At 41.3% G+C, this 24,839-nt stretch overlaps 1 protein-coding gene across 3 annotated transcripts in view; it reads right to left on the bottom strand.

The window, feature by feature from the left end:
- mllt3 (MLLT3 super elongation complex subunit) overlaps positions 1 to 24,839 on the bottom strand; it is a 118,402-nt gene that overhangs the window by 14,270 nt on the left and 79,293 nt on the right. For all 3 annotated transcript variants that reach the window (XM_063069015.1, XM_063069016.1, XM_063069017.1), the window contains exons 6-7: positions 9,753 to 9,822; positions 4,047 to 4,170 (exon numbers count right to left, since the gene is read on the bottom strand). In XM_063069015.1, coding sequence (XP_062925085.1) covers positions 4,047 to 4,170; positions 9,753 to 9,822 — 194 coding nt within the window. The remainder of the gene's footprint in view (positions 1 to 4,046; positions 4,171 to 9,752; positions 9,823 to 24,839) is intronic.

The following is a 24,839-nucleotide window of genomic DNA, read 5'->3' as shown; positions in this document are numbered from 1 at the left end:
AGTAACTTAGATTTGGTGCTGATGTTGAACACTGAAGCTTGAGCATTCTCACCAAGATCACATGGCTTTTCTCTGGCTGAACCCAGAGCAGTTCAGGATAGTCGCCACCCCACAACACCCCCCCCCCACCCCGTGATGGTCATCTAAACTAATCCCATCTGTCTGCACAAGGTCCACATTGCTCTACTCCCTGCCTGTTCATCTGTTTGAATGCCTCTCCAAATTCTCTTTACAGCTTTTGCACTTTGACCTCCCACTTTCCAATATATATCCTGCTTTACCCTTTGATAACCTTCCTTAATGCACCACAATGGAGTTCCACAACTCCACCAATTTTCATCTCACCTAAAAACTTACATATCAGCCACTTACATTTTCATCAAAACCATTATTACATATTACCTAACAGTCAAATGCCGTCCGTTCTATTTACCTAGGGAGCTTTCCTCCATAATCCTGACTACAGTTTACATACCACCAACGGCCAGCTATAATCAAGCACTTCAGAGACTGCATGATGCCGTCTACAAACAAGAAACAGTTCATCTTGACGCATTTCAAATCATAGTCGGGGAGTTCAACCAGGCTTGTTTGAAGAAATCCCTGCCCAATTGCCATCAACATAGTCCCAGACCATATTTCAGTAAATCTGATCACTTGGCTGTCCTTTTTCTACCAGCATAGAGGCAGAGACTAATGAGCAAAGCCCCAGAGACAAGGACAACACAGAGGTAGTCACAGCAGTCAAGGAGTGGCTATGGGATTGTCTTGAGTCGGTGGACTGGGCCGTGTTCAAGGACTCATCTGCGGATCAGAAAGAATGTACCATGGCTGTAACAGACTTCATTAAAACAGTTGTAGACGAGTGTGTCCCCACAATATCATTCAGTCATCTGAACTAGAAGTCCTGAACGAACGAGGAGGTCCACAATCTGCAGCGAGCCAGATCAGAGGCATTCAAATCTGGAGACCAAGGAAGTTACAAGAGCACCAGATACGATCTCTGGAAATCCATCTCACAGGCGAAGAGGCAATTCCAGACTAGCGTCACTTCTTATAAAGTCAAATCAAATTACATAGGCTTCTATGCTCACTTTGACCATCAAAACATGGAGAAACCATCAGAAATTCCCACAGCCTGCAATGATCTATGATCTCAATCTCTGAGGATGACATGCGAACAAATCGCCTTCAGGAGGGTGAACCTAAGAAGACTATCTGGCCCAGACAGAGTACTTGACCAAGTACTAAAGACCTGCGTTGATCAACTGGCTGGAGTGTTCACTGAGATCTTTAAACTGTGACTTCAGCAGTCTGAGATGCACACCTGCTTCACGCAGGCTTCAATTATACTGGAGCCGAAGAACATGGTGACCTGCCTTAATAACCATCGTCCAGTGGCACTTACTGTCCATCCACAATGATGAAGTGCTTTGAGATGTTGGTGATAAAACCTTAACTCCTGCCCGAGAAGCAGCCTAGATCTGCTTCAATTTGCCTGCCAGAGCAACAGGTCCATAGTGGATACAATCTGAACCCTGAAACATCTAGACAGCCAAGATGCATACATCAGGATGCTTTTTATTGGCTACAGCTCAACAGTCAATACTACATTTCACTTAAAGCTACTCATTAAATTTCAAGATCTGGGTCTCAATACCTCCTCGTGCAATTGGTTCCTGGGTTTCCTCACTTGCAAGCCCCAGTCAGTTTGGATTGGCATGTCCTCCACAATCTCCATCAGCACAGGTGCACCACAGGGCTGTGTGCTTACACCCTGCTCTGCTTGCTTTACACTTACGACTGTGTGGCTAAGTGCAGCTCCAATGCCATATTCAAGTTTGCTGATGACACCACCGTCATAGGCTGAATCAAAGGCAGTGGTGAATCAGCACAGAGGAGGGAGATTGAAAATGTAGCTGAGTGGAGACATAACAATATCCTCTTAGTCAATGTCAAATCCAAGGAGTTGATTATTGACTTCAGGGGAAGGAAACCAGAGGTTCATGAGCCAGTCCCCATTGGAGGATCAGAAGTTAAAAAGGGTTATCCACTTTAAATTCCTTGGTGCTATTATTTCAAATGGCCTGCCCTGGGCCCAGCACATAATTGCAATTATGAAGTACAGAAGCGCCTCCACTTCCTTAGGAGTTTGCAGAGACTCAGCATAACATCTAAACTTTGACAAACTTCTAAAGATGTGTGGTGGAGAGTAGATTAACTGGCTGCATCACAGTCTGGTATGGAAATATCAATGCACTTGAATGGAAAATCCTACAAAAAAGTAGTGGAAGTGGCCCAGTCTATCACAGCTAGAGCCCTTCCCACCGCTGACCACATCTTAATGAAACGCTGTCACAGGAAAACAGCAGCCATCATCAGGGACCTCCACCACCCAAGATATGCTCTCTTTACACTGCTGCCATTAGGAAGGTACAGGAGCCTCAGGACTCTCACCACCAGATTCAGGAACAGTTATTAATCCTCAACCATCAGGCTCTTGAATGAAATGGGATAACCTCGCTAAACTTCACTTGCCCCATCATTGAAATGTTGTCATATCCAATGGGCTCACTTTCAAGAGCTCTTCAAATCATGTTGTAGATATTTATTATTTCTCTCTTTTTGTACTTGCACATTGGTTGAATGCCCAAGTTGGTGCAATCTTTCATTGATTCTATTATGGTTATTATTCTATAGACATATTGAGTACGTCTACAAGAAAATGAATCTCAGGGTTGTATATAGTGACATACATGTATTTGGACAACAGATTTATTTTGAGTTTTGTACAGAGGTCTTCGCGCAACACCACTAATCATAGACTTGCAGCCAAAGAAACAACTATCACTATGTCCAAGCCAAGTTGGTACCCAACATACCAATTCATCATGTGCTTTAATCTTCTGTATCAGCCTACGAGGGGCCTTGTCAAATACTTTACTCAAATCCATGTGGACAGTTTTAACAAACATAACCTCAATCATCATTGTTACTTCTTCAAAAGTCTCAAAAATTGAGAGGGGACCTCCCATGAACAAAACCATGCTGTCTATCTCAAGTAAGTTCATATTTTTTTTTAAAATGTGGGTAAACCCTGTTCCTAATCTTTTCTAATAATTTCCCTGCCAATGATGCAAGGCACACTGGCCTGTAAATTCCCAGTTTGCCCCCATTGCTGCTCTTAAACAATGGAACATTGGTTATTCTCCAGACTTCTGGAATCTTATATAAAGCCCTTAACTCCGAGTGGCGTCATTGGGACGCCATCATGATGGCGTTTTTTTTTTTAGCAGGCTTTCTTATTTTTATGAGGCCGAGTTGCTAACTCGACGCTCAACCCAGCACGGATGGAAAGCGTACGAGGGAGCCGGCTGGATTCGAACTTGGGAGCCTTCGCTCCGAAGTTCGGCGCTGATGCCACTATGCCGCCAGCCGGCTCTTCTGGAATCTTACTCATGGCTAAAGATCTATTAAGGTTTCAGCAATCTCCTCCCTTGCTCTACTCAGTATCCTGGGATAGCTCCCATCAAGGCCTGGGGAGGAAACCACCTCCACTGCCTTTCAAGACACTCAATACTTTCTCCTCCTTGGTACTGATATGCCCTAGGTTATCAACATACCCTTTCCTGACCCCTCCACCATCCAATGTCCTTCTTGGTGAATACCAATGCAAATTAATCACTGAGGACCTCGTTTATTTGTTCTGGTCCTATGTATAAATCCCTTCCTTATCCTGAATGGACCTACCTTTTCCCAAGCTACCCAACTGGCTTCCAATAAGGATACAATCTGTTTCAAGCTTCCTCCCACTTCCCAAAGCCATGCTGGTGAGCAGTTTCATCGGCTACCGTTAATCATCACCAGCTGAGGTTGGTAAGGGGAGGCTGACGAGAATAGGTTACACTATTTGGGGAACTAGCTTTGACGGCACTGCTTCAGCAGCTAGTGTTGATTTGATGTACCCAATGGCCTCTATTTAAAAAAATATAACAGACATTGATAAATGAGAGATTCAGAGTTTAATTTTTTCATTGCTATACTACCTGTGTCCTCTGCTTCCACAGTGAGAATTTAGTGATCTCTCTACATCAGACAAGTTTCCATTTTCATCTTCATCTGACTCATTGTCCTCAGAATGGAGATCTTCCATTATAGATCTCAGAGGACCTGTTCAAAAGATAAAATACAAAAGAAATTCACAACCAGACTCGCAGATAGATAACAATTCAGATCTTTCACCTCACTCCAACCTGAAGACAAACTGTTGCAGTTACTGTCATGCACAAAGAACAAAGCTGACACTTTACCATGGAAAACACTGGGGCAGTGTACACTCATAACAACACATGTGCACCTCTTCTGGAGGTCAGCCTTTGGAGATCAAGATCAGAGATTCTTGTTACCTTGTTGTGTCTGCTCCAGGAAGGTGCTCGGGGATTAAGTGTACAAAATCAACCAAGGCTACTTAATTCAACAGCAAGAGGCAGCAGAGCACTGGCTATTATAACCCTGCACAAACAAGAGAAAATCTGCAGATGCTGGAAATCCAAGCCACACACACACACAAAAAATGCTGGAGGAACTCAGCAGGCCTGGCAGCATCTTTGGAAAAAAGAGTACAGTCGACGTTTCAGGCTGAGACCCTTCAACAGGACTCTATGCTTTGGGCCGAGACCGATCATCAATGTCCTGATGAGGGGCCTCAACCCAAAACGTCGACCGTTTACTCTTTTCCATAGATGCTACCAGGCCTGCTGAGTTCCCCCAGCATTTTGTGTGCGCTGCTTATTATAACCTTGCAAATCATTTGGCAATACTTTATCAGGAAGCTTTGAGATTGAAAAAAAATTTGAATTTAATATAGTTTATTGTGCACTACATTTATCAAATTTAAAAGCTCAGCAATTAACCTAGAGGCAATCCTAGGTAAAGGTTAAGGTTTGTGACACAATTAAAGTCATTTCACATGTGTTCAATGCACTTTGCATAATAAGAGTCCATCATTAACTTCAGTGCCAAAAGGTAAATTGTTTTGCTTCTTTTCTCATTAGTCTGATGATTGGCAGGTCAGGACAGGTCAGACCTGCCATGCACAGACCCACATCACAGCATGCATAATAAACTCAATTTGGTTACTAGAGTTCAGCATTCAATGCAAGTGCTTAAATATTTAAAGCTTTATAACAAGCATCATTCAAGTTAAATTTATTTTATAGCCACAAAGATCAGAGAGGTGTTACAGGACCTTGAGCACACAGTATGTTTTAGGAACAGCATCTTTCCCTCCACCAGCTTTCTGAATGGACAATGAACTCACAAACACTATTTTTTGCTTTTTGCACATTTTATATAAAAATCATAATTTATAGTACATTTTAAATATTGCACTGTACTGCTGCCTTGTATTTACTCTTTGTCAATGATAATAAACCAAATTCTGAGATGAATAGCTTGAGCACTAAATTTAAAACACTGATGTACTGAGAATAAAAAAAAAGTATGCCATCCTTCAGATCTGGAATGAGAACCGCAGCAATCCATCCTTGTACCATTTATCTCCACACCAATCATTTTACTCGTTTTGAAACGTGGCGTGTACAAAATGCATAAGTAGCATTTAAAGATTCACATGATCGCTTCTGTTTCAAGCTAGTCAGAAACAAACTGTCATAGCAACCCAATGCCATAGATGTAAACAAAGTCTGGGGTTTGAGTGACAGGTGAATGCCTGGCTACGCTGTCAGCTAACAAACTTGTTAGACACCAGTTTGATAACCTGGTCAACATTCACTCAATCAAAATTTTACTTGGTCCACCAGCAGCAAATGAGAAATGACCAAGGTATGTGCACATGTCATACTGCCTGAATCCATCCAGTGTTACAGCAGAGGAGGTTGTCACTTACACTATTGGCTGTGTCTGCGCTTGCAAAGAATTCACAATGTCATTTTTTGTTCCAAAAGTCAGATTCCTATTAATTTTTTAATCCCTTTTGAAGGTTGATTTTGAGCCTGAATCCTCCACAATTGCAGCAGACCATCTCACACCACACTAGTTCTCAATGGGAAAACATTTCCTTGATTTCCCCTTTAGTTCCTTTGCTAATTACTTTAAAAACATGAAAGTTAGTCATTAAGCAATTATCAAAGATGAAGTAATTCCTCCATATCTGTTCTGTCAAAAACTTACAAGTTTGTATAGTATTTGGTATCTGCTTTTACTTTTCCTGCCCTGAAAACAAACCAACACTTTCAGTATGTAGAACAAATGTCTTCCATTGTTGGTAGCTTGAGTTGGCTGCTTGTTTGTCGGGTTATTTACAAAATCAGGAGGTTAGGTTGCAAACGTTTCATCACCAGTCAAAGTGACATCATTGGTGTGCAATTTAGTGTCCATCATTTCTGCCGAGTGCACACATTTATACTGGTACGACCAGTTGTTCTGATTGGTTGGCTGTCGTGCTGGCTGCTAGCTCCCACTGGGTCCTGGCCAACAGGATAGCTGAGTGATCTCTGCTGGCCTGTATCCCTGGACATTGTGAGCTTTGGTTCCTGTGGTGCCTGCAGCTCGCCCCTCAGCCCTGACCCTGCAGATGCATTGGTTCATAAAACTGTGCCCAATTCAACAGAGTTAACAGAGTCTTCCACTGAGAACCAAGCTTCTAAGAATTCCCTTGATTTCTTGTTTTGTGTTTCTGCCAGAATTATTATTTTTTTTTAAGATTCCCAGATGAACTTGTGTCCTTCTTGGTTTTCATGCACTGAGATGAGTGACAGAGGATAGCGCCTACTTACAGCTAGCTGATGTTCATGTAGTCTCGTGCATCGTTCTCTCCCTGACTGTCCCACATGGTGTTTGGGGCAGTCTCCACACTGGATTTGGTACAGTACATTTGTTCTCTCCACGCGGGCTGTTGGATCTTTGGGTCTCGAGCCGAGCATTCTGATAGTTGTGCTGGGTTTATGTGCTACCATTATTCCGTGTGATTGGGAGCAGTCTTGCTGTCATTTCAGAAATTTCCCTGATGTATGGTAGCCTTGTTCTTGTCTGCATTTACCTTTTCAAAATATTCACATGCAATGGCTATCCAAAAAACTTCATCAAAAGGTGTCACGCCTGGACAAACCTTTTAACTCCTACTCAACAGACAAGAAAACTACCCATCGGACTACGCAAACGTCAGCTAGATGCAAGCAGACACAAGCCTCTGTAACTCATCTCACTACATGAAGATCAAGGACAGAAATTTGCCTGGGAAACTACTAAAATCCTGGCAGAAGCACAAAATAAGAAATCAAGAGATTCCTTTGAAGCTTAGTTCTCAATGAAAGACCCTATTACAAGCATTTTCAACTGGACGCAATTTAGAAATTATATGTCTGCGGAATTGGGGTCGAGGGGTGAGCTGCGGACACCCGAGGAACCCACACTCACAATGACCGATACCGGGGATACCGGCCAACAGAGATCACTCAGCTATCTGGTTGGCTAGGACACAGCAGAGAGTAGCGGCCACTGCGACAGCCAACCAATCAGAACGAGTCAGACCAGTATAAATGGCAGCACTTGGCAGAAACAACACTCAATCATGCACTGACTATGTCACCCCGACTGGTGAGAAAATATTTGCCACATAACCTCCAGACTCGGTGATTGCTGGTATATTCCTGGTTACAACTGCTGTTCCCATTCTGTGATTACTGCATCTGGATGTGGTGCACAGAAATGCAACAGTAACTGGAAGGCCTTTAAAGTTAAGATAAATTAGTGTCTTGTAAAGCTAAGATAACCATCTGAAAGAAAAAACTTAGAACTCAAGTCTAGAGTATTTGATGAGATACATACAAATAGATCATCAAAAAATATACATTCTTTTAATATATATAAAAAATTAACTAGGTATTGACAAAAATGACAAGCACAGGAATTATTAGGTGCATCCACAGAAAGCAATACTGAAGCTGTTGTTGGGAACGGTTTAAATTTGACAGGGAGAAGGGAGGGGAAACTAGAGCCAAGAGGGGATAGATCAAAGTGTGGAAGATACCCCATAGGCTGGTAAGAATAACAAAATCATAAGCACAAGCGGATGAATACAAAAATCAGAATAAGATGGACAAAAACCACCAAGCCATACCAGGCACTATAAACAATATGCTTGAAAAGGAGATTCTTGTGGTAACTGGAATGAGAAAGAGACAAACAACAGGAATTCTGCAGATGCTGGAGACAAGTGGTGTGAGAGGGGGCACGGGAGATGACAGAGTGCGGCTGGGCATCTATCAAGTGAAACAGTTGAAGTTGGCATCAAGGCCTTGCCTCCTCTTCCTAAAAGCATTCACATCTCTGCAGAATGTCACGATTTAAAATAACAAGCATGAATGGAAAAACGAGGGTCAGGGCATAATTTTATAAATATTAAGAATTCAGTAAAATAAGAGCGATGGAAGTGTTAGTCAATATGAAACATGGCAATTAATGTACACCAGCACAAAAAAAAAATCAATATATTGTGAACTAAATATAGCTGAAAGGGGGCAGAAATACTGGTAGGCTCAACAAGACGAGGTATCGCAGAACAATCTAATGTAGACAACCGGATTCAAAGTTACACCTAGAATCTGTAGCATGCTGATTGAGAATGGCCTAATTTCTGGAAGTGGGGGACCAGATTATGAAGGTGGCGGAAAGGGGAAATTGGAGGCAGCTGAAATTTTAGATTCAGATTTATCACATGTACATCAAGACATACCGTGAAATATCACGTGCATTAACAACCAGCACAACCAAGGATGCGCAGGGAGGAGCCCACAAGTGTTGCCACACATTCCATTGCCAACACAGCTTTCCCACAATGCTCAGCAGAACAACACAAGCAGCGACTACAACACCAAAAACACGCACACCCCCACCCACCCACTCACCCACCTCCAACCTCAGGACAGGCTGTCTCCAGGTCTCCAATCCTTGGACTTGGACTCTCCAGACATGGGGCCATTTACCTCCAGACAAGCTGACCCTAGAGCTTCAACCTTCGGCCTCTACCTCTGCACCTGCCAACTTTGGTCCTCAATCTTGGGGCTTCTACCCTTGGACACAACGAGTTCCAACTGTCCTCTTTGCCCTCCAGACTTTGCCAATCTCTGGGCATCAAACCCAGGACTCGCCAATCACAAGTTTGATCAGCCTAGGAATTGCAGACCTTTGACCTTGGCGACCCGAGGGAGGTCACTACTGCCCCCCTGGACCTCTGATTTGGGACTCATCAGCCTTGGGGGGGGGGGGCGGTCACTGGCCTCCTCAGCACCTGCTGGCTCGACCTCCAGGATCTCTAACCTTCAACCACGGAGCACTCTGACCTGAACTCTGAACCCCGGCTCCCACCCCATCTCATTTACTACCCCTGACCTCTAACCTCTCCCTCATTCCTTTCCATAAGCCTAAAGCTGACCTCTAACTCCCCGTACTGCCCCCAAAGCTACCAGTATGAACTACGGGGAAAAAAAAAACTAACTTTGAGTCAGGACATCAATGAACGTTGCAGCTGGACACCATCTTGCATACTGAAGTAACGTGACTGGTCTGAGTCATGAGAAAGACACTGAAGCTGGCGACAATGAAGTCTTTATTGATCTCCAGGACAATCTCAATATCTTCATAAAGTTAATGGAGATGATAAAAAGAGCTACACAAAATAGAAAATTTCAAGAGATTTAAAAATATGTATGGATACCATTTCAAATCTTTACCTTGTCTATTGTTTTGAGATGGTGTAAAACTTGAACTGGAACTAGAATCAGCAGGACTTGGCTGTTGAGACTTAAAGGAAAAACACAAGAAGAAAACAGTCAGTATTGTTGCAGTAGACCAAATGTGGCAATCAAATAGTTATTGGACTCTTTATGTACTTATGTATCTGCCTTATTGGAAAATATAATCAGAACAGAATTAGAAGTTCTTAAACTAAAATGCAAATACAGGTTATCATTAAAACCAAAGTACAATTAAAACAGATTATTATTTGTCTATATCCAGAAATAACCAAAGTACAGTTTTACAGTGTAGCAATAGGTTCAAGTACAACTTGAATTGTCATTCAACCATACATGAACACTCATGCATATAGCCAAATGAAACTGCGTTCCACTGAAGCAAAACACAGTACCAACAGTCATACACAGCACAAGGTACATATAGCACATAGAAGACAGTGAGCACAGACAAGATAGCAGTAAAATACAGTCACACAAAAAAAATAGTCCATTGTCCTGAGTCCAAGAATTTTGCAGCAAACACAATACAGCTTGTCTTCTGCTGAGTGAACACTAGGGGGCAGCACCAATCACAGCATAGATACTGTGCCACACTCTGGTGGAGCACCCACCTCCAATGCCGCTCCCCGAGTGCAAATAGACAACACTATGGCTTGAGGCCTAGACCTTGCTACAACTGAGGTCACGCAGCTTCTGGACCATCCGCCCTCGCCGTTCGCCGATAAACCAATGAACTGGGCTTGCGGCATTCCACAACACCAATGTCCAACAGGGTCTTGCGATCACAGAATCGACTAAGATAATCACTCACTCACTGTTAGACTGCACACCAACACCTCTCTGTCAGAAGTAGGATCACAGTTCGCGCCGTCCAGCTCCTTCAATTCCTCCACCAATGAGCAACTAGCTGACGGGTTAGACCTGCAGTACTTTAAATTCGTAATGTCCAGAAGAGTCTTGAGCAAAAAAAAAGTTTTTAAAAAATGACAATAACTCCTTTAGTTGGCCCCGTAAAAGCCACTGTATCCGAGTGCGCCATCATCTTACTAGCAACATTCCAATTTGAGATGCCAATATTTCTTTTTACTTGAAATATTACTTTATAAAAAAAATACATCCAGAATTTATGTCACATCTTCCTCCCCTCTCTATTCAATGATGATTATCCTTTTCAGTTTCTACAAAGTTCTTCAGTACTGAGTAAATCTCATTAAATCTCTTCAACTTAAATTGCAGACATTGAACCAGTTTTATTACTCAAAATATTCATCACTGTGTTCATGAAGACAGTTTCATAACTGGCACACTGTATTACATCAGACTGTTGCTCAACAGCAAAACACTGAAGATGGACCACTTCCCACAATTAGGAAACTACCTCCCAATTTAATCAAGCATGATAAGATTCATCAAAATCTTTGGTCGATTGAGGAAAATAGTTTTTGAAAATCAAAACTTCAGACATGGAACAAAGCTACCAAAATCATTCATCTTCATACTTGCTATTGAGACTTGTACTACCTACAGCTGGTATCTCAAGACATTGGAAAGATACTAAAGTTGTTGCTACAAAAATCCTTCAAATTCACTGGAATGTTAAATGAAACAATGTCAGTGTCTTCTCCATGGACAAATTCCCAATAATGAGGCCATATTTTTCACAGTCTGCCTAACATAGACAACAGCCAGTTGCATGTCCAACAACAGACTCCCATGAGAGCTTAGAGCACTGTGTCTCTTATAAAAAAGGTCTTACAAGGTGTACAGAGGAACATTCAAATTCCCATACTGAAATCCAAAATTTAAAAAAAATGTAACATCCCCATTGGTCCCTGGAACTCTGGCCAGTGACTGTCCAACATGGAAGTGGCCACATCGAGAATACATTAGGAAACTTAACTGGTGCATCAGAATCCTATATGGGGATTGTATGGAGTAGACCATTTCACAAAATAACCAACCATCTGCCTGAAATGTCAATGAGTTCCCCACATTGGTCTTATCGGTCACCTTGGAGCTTACAGAAACAATGTGAAAGTCAGTCATCCTTGACCCTGAGGGACCGCCTACGCAGAAGACAAGACCACCTACAGTTGCAACTCCAAGTCCAACAGAGTGCCATAGTCAGTCCTGGCTCACTAAACACAGCATCTTCCTGCCTGCTCTCAAACTACCAGTTCTTCCCACACTGCAACTTCAAAGCCAGCTCCCAATTAGCAAGGGCCACCACAAGTAAAAGCCCTGGCTCTAGAAATGCTTCAGAGGGTTAAACAAGTTCCCCATGTTTACTCAAACACATGATGCTTGCATCAAATATATTTTAAAAATTGAAAATGAAAAAAAAGATTAAAACACTAACACTAGAAAAGATTGAAAACATAAATATATTTAAATGTAATTGTTATGAACCCATAAATTATGTCGAGCACCAGGCCACTATTTTAACAATAATCATTGTTAATTCAACTCACATTCCCACCTCTCCTTGGTAACCTTTCATCTCCTTGCCTGTTGACTCTAAGCATTCAAAGACATAGCTTCTAACACCCGTTGGGATTCCAGACACGCACAACTCTTTGAAAGAAAGACTGTATTTCATCTGCCTTAAGTGGGTGACCCTAAACTCAGTGATTTCTACTTCTAGAATCTCCCTCAAGAGGAAACATCCTCTTCACAACATCTATCCTGGCAATACTCAAGATCATTGTTTTGACCAAGTCCTTTCTCACTCTTCTGAATTGCAGCAGATAGAAGCCCATAAGGAAGCTTACACAACCTAGGTACTAAGTTAGGTAGACCTTATCTGAACAGCTTCATACAGATAGCATCTTACTTTAAATTAATGTAGTAAACCCTGAGGACAAAAAGTAGACATGCACGGAAGGCTGAAAGTAAATCTAATGAAAGAAAAAGAGTGAGCCTTAATTAGTAGGAAATGTGAACTTGGATTGAATCATCAAGGCTTCTAAGCAAGCTTGGTTAAAAAAAGGCATACGCTTAAATATCAAAGATTATTTTCTCTTGACTTTTTTGGAATAGAGAAAGCTACAGTATTGGATATGAGGTTGGGAAAATGTTTCCTTTCATAACACGAGTCAATATTGTAAAGTTTGGGAGCAAGTTGTTTAATAGGAACGGAAGAATTGAAAGAACAGACATGCAACCGAGCAGGTTCTTTTCCAAATGATAAAATTACCTCAAAGAATGGGGTGAAAATAGAGCAATGGGGATTCATGATGTGGGTAAAGGTGTTCCAACTTATGCAAGAGATTTGGTAAGTAGTAAAAAGCAGCAGTTGCAGCTGAATTCATGCAGTATATTTTGGGGACAGAAAAAATAAACACATAAAAGTAGTTTGAAAACAACAAATGCAACAGACTGATGTGGTCAAGCAGCTATCAGAATGGATAAAACAACTGTGCTGTTGGTATGTTTATTTTTGCTCCTCCTGGACCTGGAATTAAAAGGAATGACCGAAGTCTGGTTGGGTCCTGCATACTCAATGATCTGAAATCTTCACTGGCAACTTGGAATTGTTTATTTTCCACCAAAATATGCACTTTCTGTTTAAACTTGAGAACAATGCTTATAAAGCAGTAACTTAATCCAACGCTCATGAAAGTAACTATCCTGTTAGTTTATATAGCAAAGATATTCATAACTCAGTGCAAAGTAGACTGCTTAGAAACCAGGATTTGATTATGTAACTATGTGCTCCACATCACAAGTAAATCTAACAAAAGCGAGAAAGGTTAAAAACAAAAGCACCAAGATAGCATGCAAGACAAAAGAGGGATTCATCTTCACCCAGTGACTGTAACGAAAGATTCTTCAAAATACCCATCTTTAGAAAGACACCATCGCCTTACTTCAATTACAAATAAGATGATCACTTATTTGTTGGCGAATGATTTGCAAAGCCCAAACTCAAAGCTGTAAATTTTGATAATTATTTTTGAATAAGATAGGAAAAAAGCAGCATTCATTTTCATTTCCTTCTCAATTTAAATGGCATTAATTTTTCTGGCTGCTCTAAACACATGATTTTTGTTTAAATGGGCCAAACTTAAAAGAAAGATCAACCCAAGTAGTAACCATGCTAAAATTTGGTCCACTACGAATTCAGCAGGCATTCTCTTTCAGAATACAAAGCTGTCCTACTGATTCGATATATGAAAAGGGGTTAACATCTTGCTGGCTTTGACACCTCTGGAGAGCAGAGGTAATCTTTGGCACTAAATGTGTTTCTTGACAGTTTTACAAGCTGTTATTCCAAAGGCTGTGCTATTTATGGCATCATTTACTTGGGGCATTTGACCACTTACCCTGTGGTAACTAATCGCTGAATATTTCGTTCTTAGAGCAGAATTAGCACGAAGGAGCCCTGAAACAAAGGAGCACTTCCTTCCCTTGTATCACCACCACCCACCAACCAAGTTGCAGTGTACCACAAAAAGTAAATACTTATTTTGCTGTCCTATACATGCCTCCTTTTTGGTTTATCTGTTTTCTGGCTTGTTACACGATTTATCATATCCCAAGATATGGTTTTCCCTTGCCACTTTCCTGGTGACTAAAGCTAGCCAACGGCTCATCTTCTGACATTTTCTTAAATCTTTTAAATGGAATTAATTCAGATTATGACTACTAACAATGGACCCAGAATTCCAAAAGATTTCAGTGAACATCCTGTTCAATAAAAGTGCACAAAGATTTCTGGTCAAATACACTGAAAACATTTAACATTATTTAAGCAAGATTATTCCTTCCTTCAGTGACCGATGTCTTTTATGGAATCAGTTACTACTTCACAGTCCCTTTTTTTCCCCCCCTTTTTTATATGCTTCCAACAATTGAGGGGCGAAGAGGAAAGAGAAATGAGCTAATTTATGTCCATCTGTAAATAAATGAATGCCCCTCTAAACAGATTGAAAGATCTTCCATTTTATAACTACGGGCCTCGTCATGAAAGGTGGATTATGCACTTGAGGTGATCAAAAGCTATCACAGAGTACAATGGTGATAAAGTAGGCCATTACCCAGCTCTGCCCATTGTGAACGGATGGAGAATGCTACTAAAAGACCAACTAGGGTGGTAAACCGTAGTTAAGTCTATAGGTTTCTGGGGAGAAAGAGATGTACTTTGAAGTTTTTTGTTAATGCAATTTACAGCCTGGTTGTCTGTCTGGGTGTCTAGCTGACAGTAAACACATGCTCAAGGGTCTTCAATAAATCACAATCCCCTAACATGCTCTGGCTAGCCACACACCACTAAGGAACTCATAAAAACAGAACCCAACACTTATCTCTCTTCCGGACACTTACTTGTTTTTTTAAAAACAAATAAGGATGGTTGCATTTAAAGAAAACACATTTGTGCACCAAGAATCCTGAAAACAAGGTCCAATTAAGTGTACATTTCAAGTAATATTGTATCGGCCAAAGTATCTGAAAACTTCATACTGAAAGGAATTGATATAATTGCAAAATAAAAATCATGTATTATGATACACCAAGTACCATCACCAGTAAATGTGCCATGCTCAAGCCAGAGAAGTTATGAACAAAATTACATTAAGCCATTTTCTGCTCATCATATATTAGAACTTTGTTCAGAGGAGCTTGATGCCTATGATTCTGATACATGGAGTAATGTGTTTTAAGGCAGCTACCTGAATAAAGATACAATATCGCACGATCATTCTAAACTTGCTGTTCTAGCTGAATAACTTCCTTGCGTCAATCCATTTCACAGGACACAAAGCCCAAATCAACAGTCATCTCAGACAAAGAAAGTATTTCCTCTCTTACTGTAACAAGTAGATGAAAGCTGCTCAGACGGAAAAAAACATGAAAAGGTAGTTAGGTAAAGAGGTACTGGGAAAAATGACAGCTTTGGCTGCCTATACTGTCAGTACGGGTGGTGGGGGGGGGGGTGGAAAAGGAAGTTAAGAAATATTGGCAGTCAGTCATGCAAGACAAGAGGGAGCACACAAATAAACGAAAATTAGTTTTATTCAATAATTGACGCAAGTTATGTAGAATATGACAACAGATTAAATAACACAACTGATTAAGTATACTACATACACTCTGGGAAAAGAACTACTTCACTAGTCACATGTCTCATTTCTTCAGACTACAGCTGGATTTCAGACTACATAGGACATATTCACTAATGGATTAAGTCTTCCCAGATGTTTAAGAATTAGCTCAGTACTCAAGTATCAATGTAGCTTTAACTAAAATGTATTCCTCAACAAACAATTTTACCTCAGATCAGATTTATTATAAATGACAAATGGCATAACATTTGTCGTTTTGTGATAGCAGTACAGTCCAAAAGGTGCAAAAATCTATATATTACAAAAAAAAAGTGCAAAAAGGAATAATAGAGTGGCGTTCAAGGATTGTTCAGAAATCTGATGACAGAAGGGAAGATGATGTCCTTAAATTGTGAAGTGTTGGTATTTCGGTTCCTGTACACTTGACCTAATGGTAGTAACGAGAAGAGGGCACATCCAGGAGGACAGAATCCTTAATAATGGATGCCACCTTCTTGACACACCACCTCCTGAAGATGTCCTCGATAGTGAGGAGAGTTGTGCCTGTGAGAGAACTGACTGAGTCTACAGCTATCTGCAGCCTCTTGTGGTCTTTGTGCATGCAAGTTCCATACTGAGCTGAAAAATCTCCAACCAACCGGTCAGAATGCTCTCCACCATCCATGCAAATTGGCAAGAGCCTTTGGTGATGTATCAAATCTCCTCAAATGCCTAATAAAGTAGATTTACTGATATGCCTTCTTCATGATCGTATCAATATGCTGGGCCCAGCTCACATCCTCAGAGATATTATCGCCCCGGAACTTGAAGTTACAGACTCTTTCCAACTCTGACCCCTTAACGAGGACTGGTGCATCTTTTCCCTACTTACCTTTCCTAAAGTCCACAATCAGTTCCTTGATTTGCTGATGTTGAACGCCAGGTTATTGCAACATCATTCAACCAACTGATCTATCTCCTCGTCGTCATCAGAGAGTCTACCAACAATAGTGGTATCAGAGGCAAATTTATAGATCATATCTGTACTGTTCTTAGCCACACAGTCGCAAGTGTAAAGAGAGTAGAGCACACACCCTGAAGGTTTGCCTGTGTTGTTTATGGGTGAGAGGAAGGTACTATTACTGATCTGCAGTGGCTGTGGCGTCCCAATACGGAAGCTGAGGATCCGGCTGCAGAGGTGGCAGAGATCCAGGTTTTGAAACTGTAATTGATAAATAGTAGTCTGATGTACGGCTTGCAGTTGTCAAGGTGCTCCAAAGAAGTGTGAAGAGCCAGTGAGATTGTGCTTGCTGTAGACGTGCTGCAGTGAGTCCAAGTCCTTGCTCAGGCAGCAGTTAATGCTGGCCATGGTCAGCCTCTCAAAGCACTTAATGTGATTGTAACTGGGGGACAGTCATTGAGGCAGCTCATGCTGCTCCTCTTGGGCACCTTTAAGACTGCTGTCCTTTTGAAGCAGACCACAGCAGTGAGATGTTGCAGATGTCCTTGAATACCCCAGTCAGTCGGTCAGTCGGTTTTCAGTACTTGGCCAGGTACGCCACTGTGGGCTGACTCCATCCTCTTGAAGGCTGTTTGGGCATCAACCTCCACAACAGAGATCGCAGGGTTACTGTGCGTATTCGCTCAGGCAGAGTGTTATTCTCCCTTTCAATGCATGCAAAAGACTTGAGCTGGTTGGGGAGTGAAGTACTTCTACATTGGTAGACAAAATATTAGTGAACACAGCCCAAACAGTAAGGAAAATGGAAAATAACCCAAACTAATTTCAACACACACATGAAAAATTATTTTTTTTAAATGCAATTGTCTCATCATAACTGAAGTAGTTATCAAGAACATCTGATCCATTGCCATTTAATGTCAATGTTTCTAAGCAAATAAAGAGTGAGGTTATGAGAAACATCAGCTTTGCTCAGATTGAGGGGGAAAAAAAACACGGGTTTTTAGCAATTTCAAGTCCTGACTTTTTCAACTCGTCTCTCAAACTACACAAAACAAAATGAACAAGTCAGGTGGAGGGGTAAATTATTTTGGCTCATAGGTCTCTGAGTAATTGATTCAAGGGAAATATTCTAACGATGTTCCAAGTACAGGACAGGAACACATCATTTGGCCTGTAATGTTTGTACCAACCATGGTGCCAATTGACACCAATTGCCCACAAGGTCCATATCCCTCTATTCCCTGATTGTTCCTTTTTAAATGCCTCAAACGTTGCTATCATATTGCTTCTGCCACTTCCCCTGGTAATGGTGTTGGCACCTACCACTCTGGTTTCAAACTAAAAGCTTGCCTCATACAACTCTTCTACATTTCCCTCACATCTTAAACCTGCTCCCACTAATTTTTGAAATTTCCATCCTGGGGAAAAAGACTAATAATCTACTCTTTCAATGCCTCTCAATTTCATACACTTCTATCAGGTCGCACCCACCCTTACCCCCCAATCCCCTGACCCTTCAGTAAAAAAAATTGTCCAACTTCTTCTTACAGCTAATGCTTCCTAATCAAGGTAACATCTTGGTGAACCTCTGCTCTATTGCCTCTAAAGCCTCCACATCCTTCCTGTCGTAAGACAATAGACAATAGGTACAGAAGTAGACCAATCGGCCCTTTGAGCCTGCACCGCCATTCTGAGATCATGGCCAATCATCTACTATCAATACCCGGTTCCTGCCTTGTCCCCATAACCCCTGATTCCCCTATCCATAAGATACCTATCTAGCTCCTTCTTGAAAGCATCCAGAGAATTGGCCTCCACTGCCTTCTGAGGCAGCGCGTTCCACACCTCCACAACTCTGGGAGAAGAAGTTCCTCCTCAACTCTGTCCTAAATGACCTACCCCTTATTCTTAAACCATGCTCTCTGGTACTGGACTCTCCCAGCATCTGGAACATATTTCCTGCCTCTATCTTGTCCAATCCCTTAATAATCTTATGTGTCTCAATCAGATCCCCCCTCAATCTCCTTAATTCCAGCGTGTACAAGCCCAGTCTCTCTAACCTCTCTGCGTAAGACAGTCTGGACATCCCAGGAATTAACCAAGTGAACCTACGCTGCACCTCCTCCACAGCCAGGATGTCCTTCCTTAACCCTGGAGACCAAAACCGCACACAATACTCCAGGTGTGGTCTCACCAGAGCCCTGTACAAATGCAAAAGGATTTCCTTGCTCTTGTACTCAATTCCCTTTGTAATAAAGGCCAACATTCCATTAGCCTTCTTCACTGCCTGCTGCACTTGCTCATTCACCTTCAGAGACTGATGAACAAGTACTCCTAGATCTCTTTCTATTTCTCCTTTACCGAACTCAACACCGTTCAGATAATAATCTGCCTTCCTGTTCTTGCTCCCAAAAGTGAATAACCTCACACTTATCCACATCAAACACCATCTGCCAAGTTTCTGCTCACTCACCCAGCCTATCCAAGTCACCTTGAATTCTCCTAACATCCTCATCACATGTCACACTGCCACCCAGCTTAGTATCATCAGCAAACTTGCTGATGTTATTCACAATGCCTTCCTCTAAATCATTGATGTAAATCGTAAACAGCTGTGGTCCCAATACTGAGCCCTGTGGCACCCCACTAGTCACCACCTGCCATTCCGAGAAACACCCATTTACTGCTACCCTTTGCTTTCTATCTGCCAACCAGTTTTCTATCCATGTCAATATCCTCCTCCCAATGCCATGAGCTCTGATTTTACCCACCAATCTCCTATGTGGTATCTTATCAAATGCCCTCTGAAAGTCAAGGTACATCACATCCACTGGATCTCCCGCGTCTATCTTCCTGGTTAAATCCTCGAAAAACTCCAATAGATTAGTCAAGCATGATTTGCCCTTGGTAAATCCATGCTGGCTCAGCCCAATCCTATCACTGCTATCAAGATATGCTGCTATTTCATCTTTAATAATGGACTCCAGCATCTTCCCCACTACTGATGTTAGGCTAACAGGGCGATAGTTCTGTTTTCTCTCTCCCTCCTTTCTTAAAAAGTGGGATAACATTAGCCATTCGCCAATCCTCAGGAACTGATCCTGAATCTAAGGAACATTGGAAAATGATCACCAATGCATCTGCAATTTCCAGAGCCACCTCCTTTAGTACCCTAGGATGTAGACCATCTGGACCTGGGGATTTGTTAGCTTTCAGTCCCATCAGTCTACTCATCACCGTTTCCTTCCTAATGTCAATCTGTTTCAGTTCCTCTGTTACCCTATGTCCTTGGCCCAGCCATACATCTGGGAGATTGCTTGTGTCTTCCCTAGTGAAGACAGATCCAAAGTACTTATTAAATTCGTCTGCCACTTCTGTTTCCCATAACAATTTCTCCCAATTCATTCTTCAAGGGCCCAACATTGTTCTTAACTATCTTCCTTCTCTTCACATACCTAAAAAAAACTTTTGCTATCCTCCTTTATATTCCTAGCTAGTTTGCGTTCATACCTCATTTTTTTCTCCCCATATAGCCTTTTTAGTTAAGTTCTGTTGCTCCTTAAAAATTTCCCAATCATCTGTCTTCACACTCACATTAGCTCTGTTATACTTCTTTTTTAATGCTATGCTATCTCTGACTTCCTTTGTCAACCACTGTGGCCACTTTCCCCCCTTTGAATCCTTCCTTCTCCGGGCGATGAACTGATTTTGCACCTTGTGCATTATTCCCAAGAATACCTGCCATTGCTGTTCCACTGTCTTTTCTGCTAGGATATCCGACCAGTCAACTTTGGCCAGCTCCTCCCTCATGGCTCCATAGTCTCCTTTGTTCAACTGCAATACTGACACTTCTGATCTGCCCTTATCCCTCTCAACTTGCAGATAAAAACTTATCATATTATGGTCACTACCTCCTAATGGCTCCTTTACTTCAAGATCACTTATCAAATCCTGTTCATTGCACAACACTAAATCCAGAATAGCCTTATCCCTCCCTGGTCGGCTCTCGTACAAGCTGCTCCAAAAATACATCCCGTAGGCACTCTACAAACTCCCTAGCCTGGGAGTTTGGCAATCAGCACGGCACACAATACTCAGTCGTTGCCTAACCAAAGTTTTATATAGCTGCAACATGATTTCACTATTTTTATATTCAGTACCCTGACCAATAAAGGCAAGAATGCTCTACACCCTCCTTACCAACTTCTCCACTTTTTTTTTGCCACTTTTAGAGCATTCGTAACATTCCTCTTCCCAGAGCTAATCAATATCATCTCGCAGTGCTAATCAATATTACCTTGCAAAGCTAGGAATTGTTGCCGCACGCACAAATACAATATTTTGCTCAGGAGCTATGTCTATTTCCACTCAACAATTTATTTTAAAAACACAAAAGCTTATTGATAAAACTCTGCTCTGCAAAAATTATCAGTTCACAGGTGAACCGAAGTACAAAGCACTCCCCCCCACCACCATCAACTGATCCCCACCCTACTGACAACAATTGCTTAAACTACCTTTGGATAGTGATGTCATTGAGTATATACTTCAATGGAAACTTCATATCTGGAAACCCAAGACAGACTTTGATGGGGTTATTTAATACAGTGGATTTTGGTTAATTGGGACAAATCTGGACCAGTGCACTTTGGCCCAATTAAGTGGCTGTCCCAATTAGCTGAAGTTTCACGGAAATAGATAAAGGCATTAAAAAAAGGCACACTAAGTAACAAATTATGTATTTAACTGTATTACAGAACAAACCGTAACACTGCCACTACTACAGTACTATTAAACTGTAGTAATTCTTAATAGTTATCAATGGGGGAATTCATCCAGTGAACACTACTGCATTCTTTTGACTATAAATGAACAAAATCACCACAGGAACCTGGTACAGATAATGGACGGCCTTCATACAATGTTGCCGACAACTGCATCCTTCAAATCTTCACTTTCATCATAACGTTCAAGATGATTGTTGATACCTTCAAATTATTTGTAGTTCCTAACTTGAAGTAGTCAAATAGTTCAATTTTCACTCCCAGCTATTTCTGGCTTCTCCAAGTCTGAATGTTTTAAACTGCAGTGAGCAAACAGTTCTGAGTTGTCTTGCTGTCTATTTCTCTCCAACTATCAGCACCAAAAATCACTGCTTTTGGAAAACAAACACACGCAACTGATGCTATTTAAAAACTGTTAGCTCAAAGCATGGCTGTAGTGGCTAATGGCCATGCAAGTGCATACAACTGACATTTAGAAACTGGCAATATCTCCTGTCACAACTAGTGGGAATCCTGGCTATTTTCTTGATTACTTCTTGTTCTTTAAGAGTTGTCCCAAATAAGCTGCTGCCCCGGTTTAACTGATGGCTCAATGAATCATAATTCACTGAACTTCTGACTTGTAGATTGGGAGATCTGGGCACCAACTAAAAAGCATAGGTGGAAAAAGTATTGCACAATAAAAACAATTTTAATTATGCTCATAATTTTTTAGTGTAAAAAAAGTCAATCTTTCCAGCATATTTTAGATGATAGAATATTTCAAACTACTCATGTATCCAGTGTACAGCCTATCAACTCAATGCAAGAGACAGAAACCAAGAAGAAAGAAAAGGCTTAAAACAAAACAAATAATGAGCGTTATGAAATACTTCACGGAACAGGCAAAGTAGAGTGATATTTGCAATGGAAACAGCGTGGAATTCTCATCACGGATGAAGATTTCCCTCTACAGCTTAAAAATCAAGTAGTTCAAACTGGTCAGATATTACACAAGTTAAGGTTTTCAGAATGTACTTATTCCAGGAAAATTAACAGAAGAACAAGCTAAAAGCAGCACAGACATAACACACTTACGAATATTTGTAAGTTACATTGCAGAATTATAAATTGATACATCAGAAAATATGCCAATGAGGAATCAGAAAACAAATTGCCTGGCCAATGACCACCTTTAAAAATTTGACGATAGATGCAAAAGACATTTAGAATTCAGAGTTTCATGAGAAAACTAATGAAAAAATAAATTAAAACTAATAGAAATAGCATCAAGAGTTTCAAGCCTTTATAAGAGTTTCACTCAAATGAGTATTGGAAAATTTGTTCTGATCAGTGCTTGACTTAATGCTCCAATACTGTCTACATTGCTGGGCATCCTATTAGAGAAAGGATATCAGTGAGGGATCCCTCAAAAACTAGGAAAGAAACCAATTATACAACACAAAAAGGAAAGTCAATGTTGTAAATAGGTTAGAAGTGATTTTATTTTAATGTATCACTTGGTGAATAACCAAGGAGCTGATTACTGACTTCAGGAGGAAGAAACCAGAGGTCCATGAGCCAGACCTTGTCGGGGGATTAAAGGTCAGCAACTTTAAATTCCTTGGCGTTATTTCAGGGGATCTGTCCTGGACCCAGCATACAAGTGCAAATACAAAGAAAGCACAGCAACACCTCTGCTTCCTTGGAAAATTGTGAAGATTCGGCATGATATCTAAACCTTTGACAAACTTCCATAGGTGTACGGAGGACAGTATATTGACTGGTTGCAACACAGCTTGATATGGGAATATCAATGCCCTTGAACTGAAAATCCAACAAAAAGTAGTAGATACACCTTAGTCCATCATGGGTAAAGTCCTCCCCACCATTGAGCACATCTACACTGAGCTGTGTCCCAGGAGAGCAGCATCCATCAAACACCCCCACCACACTCTTGTCTTTCCCAGCTGCTGCCGTCATAAGAAAGGTGGCCATTAAATTGGGGGAAATCACTTCATTCAGCACCTCCGCTCCATCCACCAAAAGCGAAACTTCCTGGAGCCAAACATGTTAATTCAGATTCCCACTTCCATCCTGATATGTTGGTCTAAGGCCACCTCTTGTGCCAAGATGAAGCCACCCTCAGAGTGTCTGGGTAGCCTCCAATCTGATGGCATGACTATCAATTTCTCCTTCTGGTAAATAATTTTCCCTCCTCTTCTATTCCACACTCTTGTCTGTTATCTCTTCTCACCTGCCTATCACCTCACACCCCCGCCCCCAGTGCCTTCCTCCTTCCCTTTCCCCTATGATCCATTCTCCTATCAGATTCCTTCCTCTTCAGTCCTTTCACACCCAACTGGCTTCACCCAGCTATTCTCCTTCCTCTCTCCCCACTTTTTTTTTAATGCCAGTGTCCTCTCCTTCCTTTCCAGTCTTAAAGAAGGGTCTCAGACCAAATCGTCAACTGTTTATTCATTTCCACAGATGCTGCCTGACCTGCTGAGTTCCTCCAGCATTTTGTGTATGTGTGTTGCTGCAGGAGGTACAGTAGCCTCAGGACTCTCACCACCAGATTCAGGGACAGTTATTACCCCTCAACCATTAGGCTCTTGAACCAGAGGGGATAACTTCACTCACTCTAGCAATGACCTGCTCCCACAACCTGTGGACTGGTTTTCAAGGACCCTTCATCTCATGTTCTCAATACTTATTGCTTATTTATTTTTTTTTATTTGTATTTGCACAGTTTGTCATTGTTTGCACATTGGCTTTTCGTCCACCCTGTTGGGTACGGTCTTTTATTGATGCTATTATGGGTCTATTACTTACTCTGAGTATGTGCACAAGAAAACGAATCTCAGGTTTGTATATGGTGACATGTATGTACTCTGATAATAAATTTACTTTGAACTTTGAATTGCTCATATGGAGCTGCGGTTCACAACTTAAAAGGAATTTAGAAGAATGTCATTTTTAAAGAGTTTTAAATTACATTGCAAAGTTAAGCAAGTGTTTGGAAGTATTTGTAAAAATATCAGAACAGTTATGGAACTTGCAAAGGCAAATGTGTTAGCCACCTGAAGTGTGAATTCCATTGAGAAAACCGTCGAATTCACTGGACTTGCAAACCAACCTTTTAGATTCAGACACTCCTTCCCAATGATTTTGATCCACTACACAAACTCTACGATTCACTCCAGCATTCACCAAATTAAAAAAAAACTAGCAATCTATTCGCAATCCTGTATGTTATCAATCCAAAGAGTGAACCAAAAGCAATGAATAT

Source organism: Mobula hypostoma, chromosome 16, assembly GCF_963921235.1.
Source record: "Mobula hypostoma chromosome 16, sMobHyp1.1, whole genome shotgun sequence".
Taxonomy (NCBI): Eukaryota; Metazoa; Chordata; class Chondrichthyes; order Myliobatiformes; family Myliobatidae; genus Mobula; species Mobula hypostoma.
This window is presented reverse-complemented; position numbering and strand designations above follow the sequence as displayed.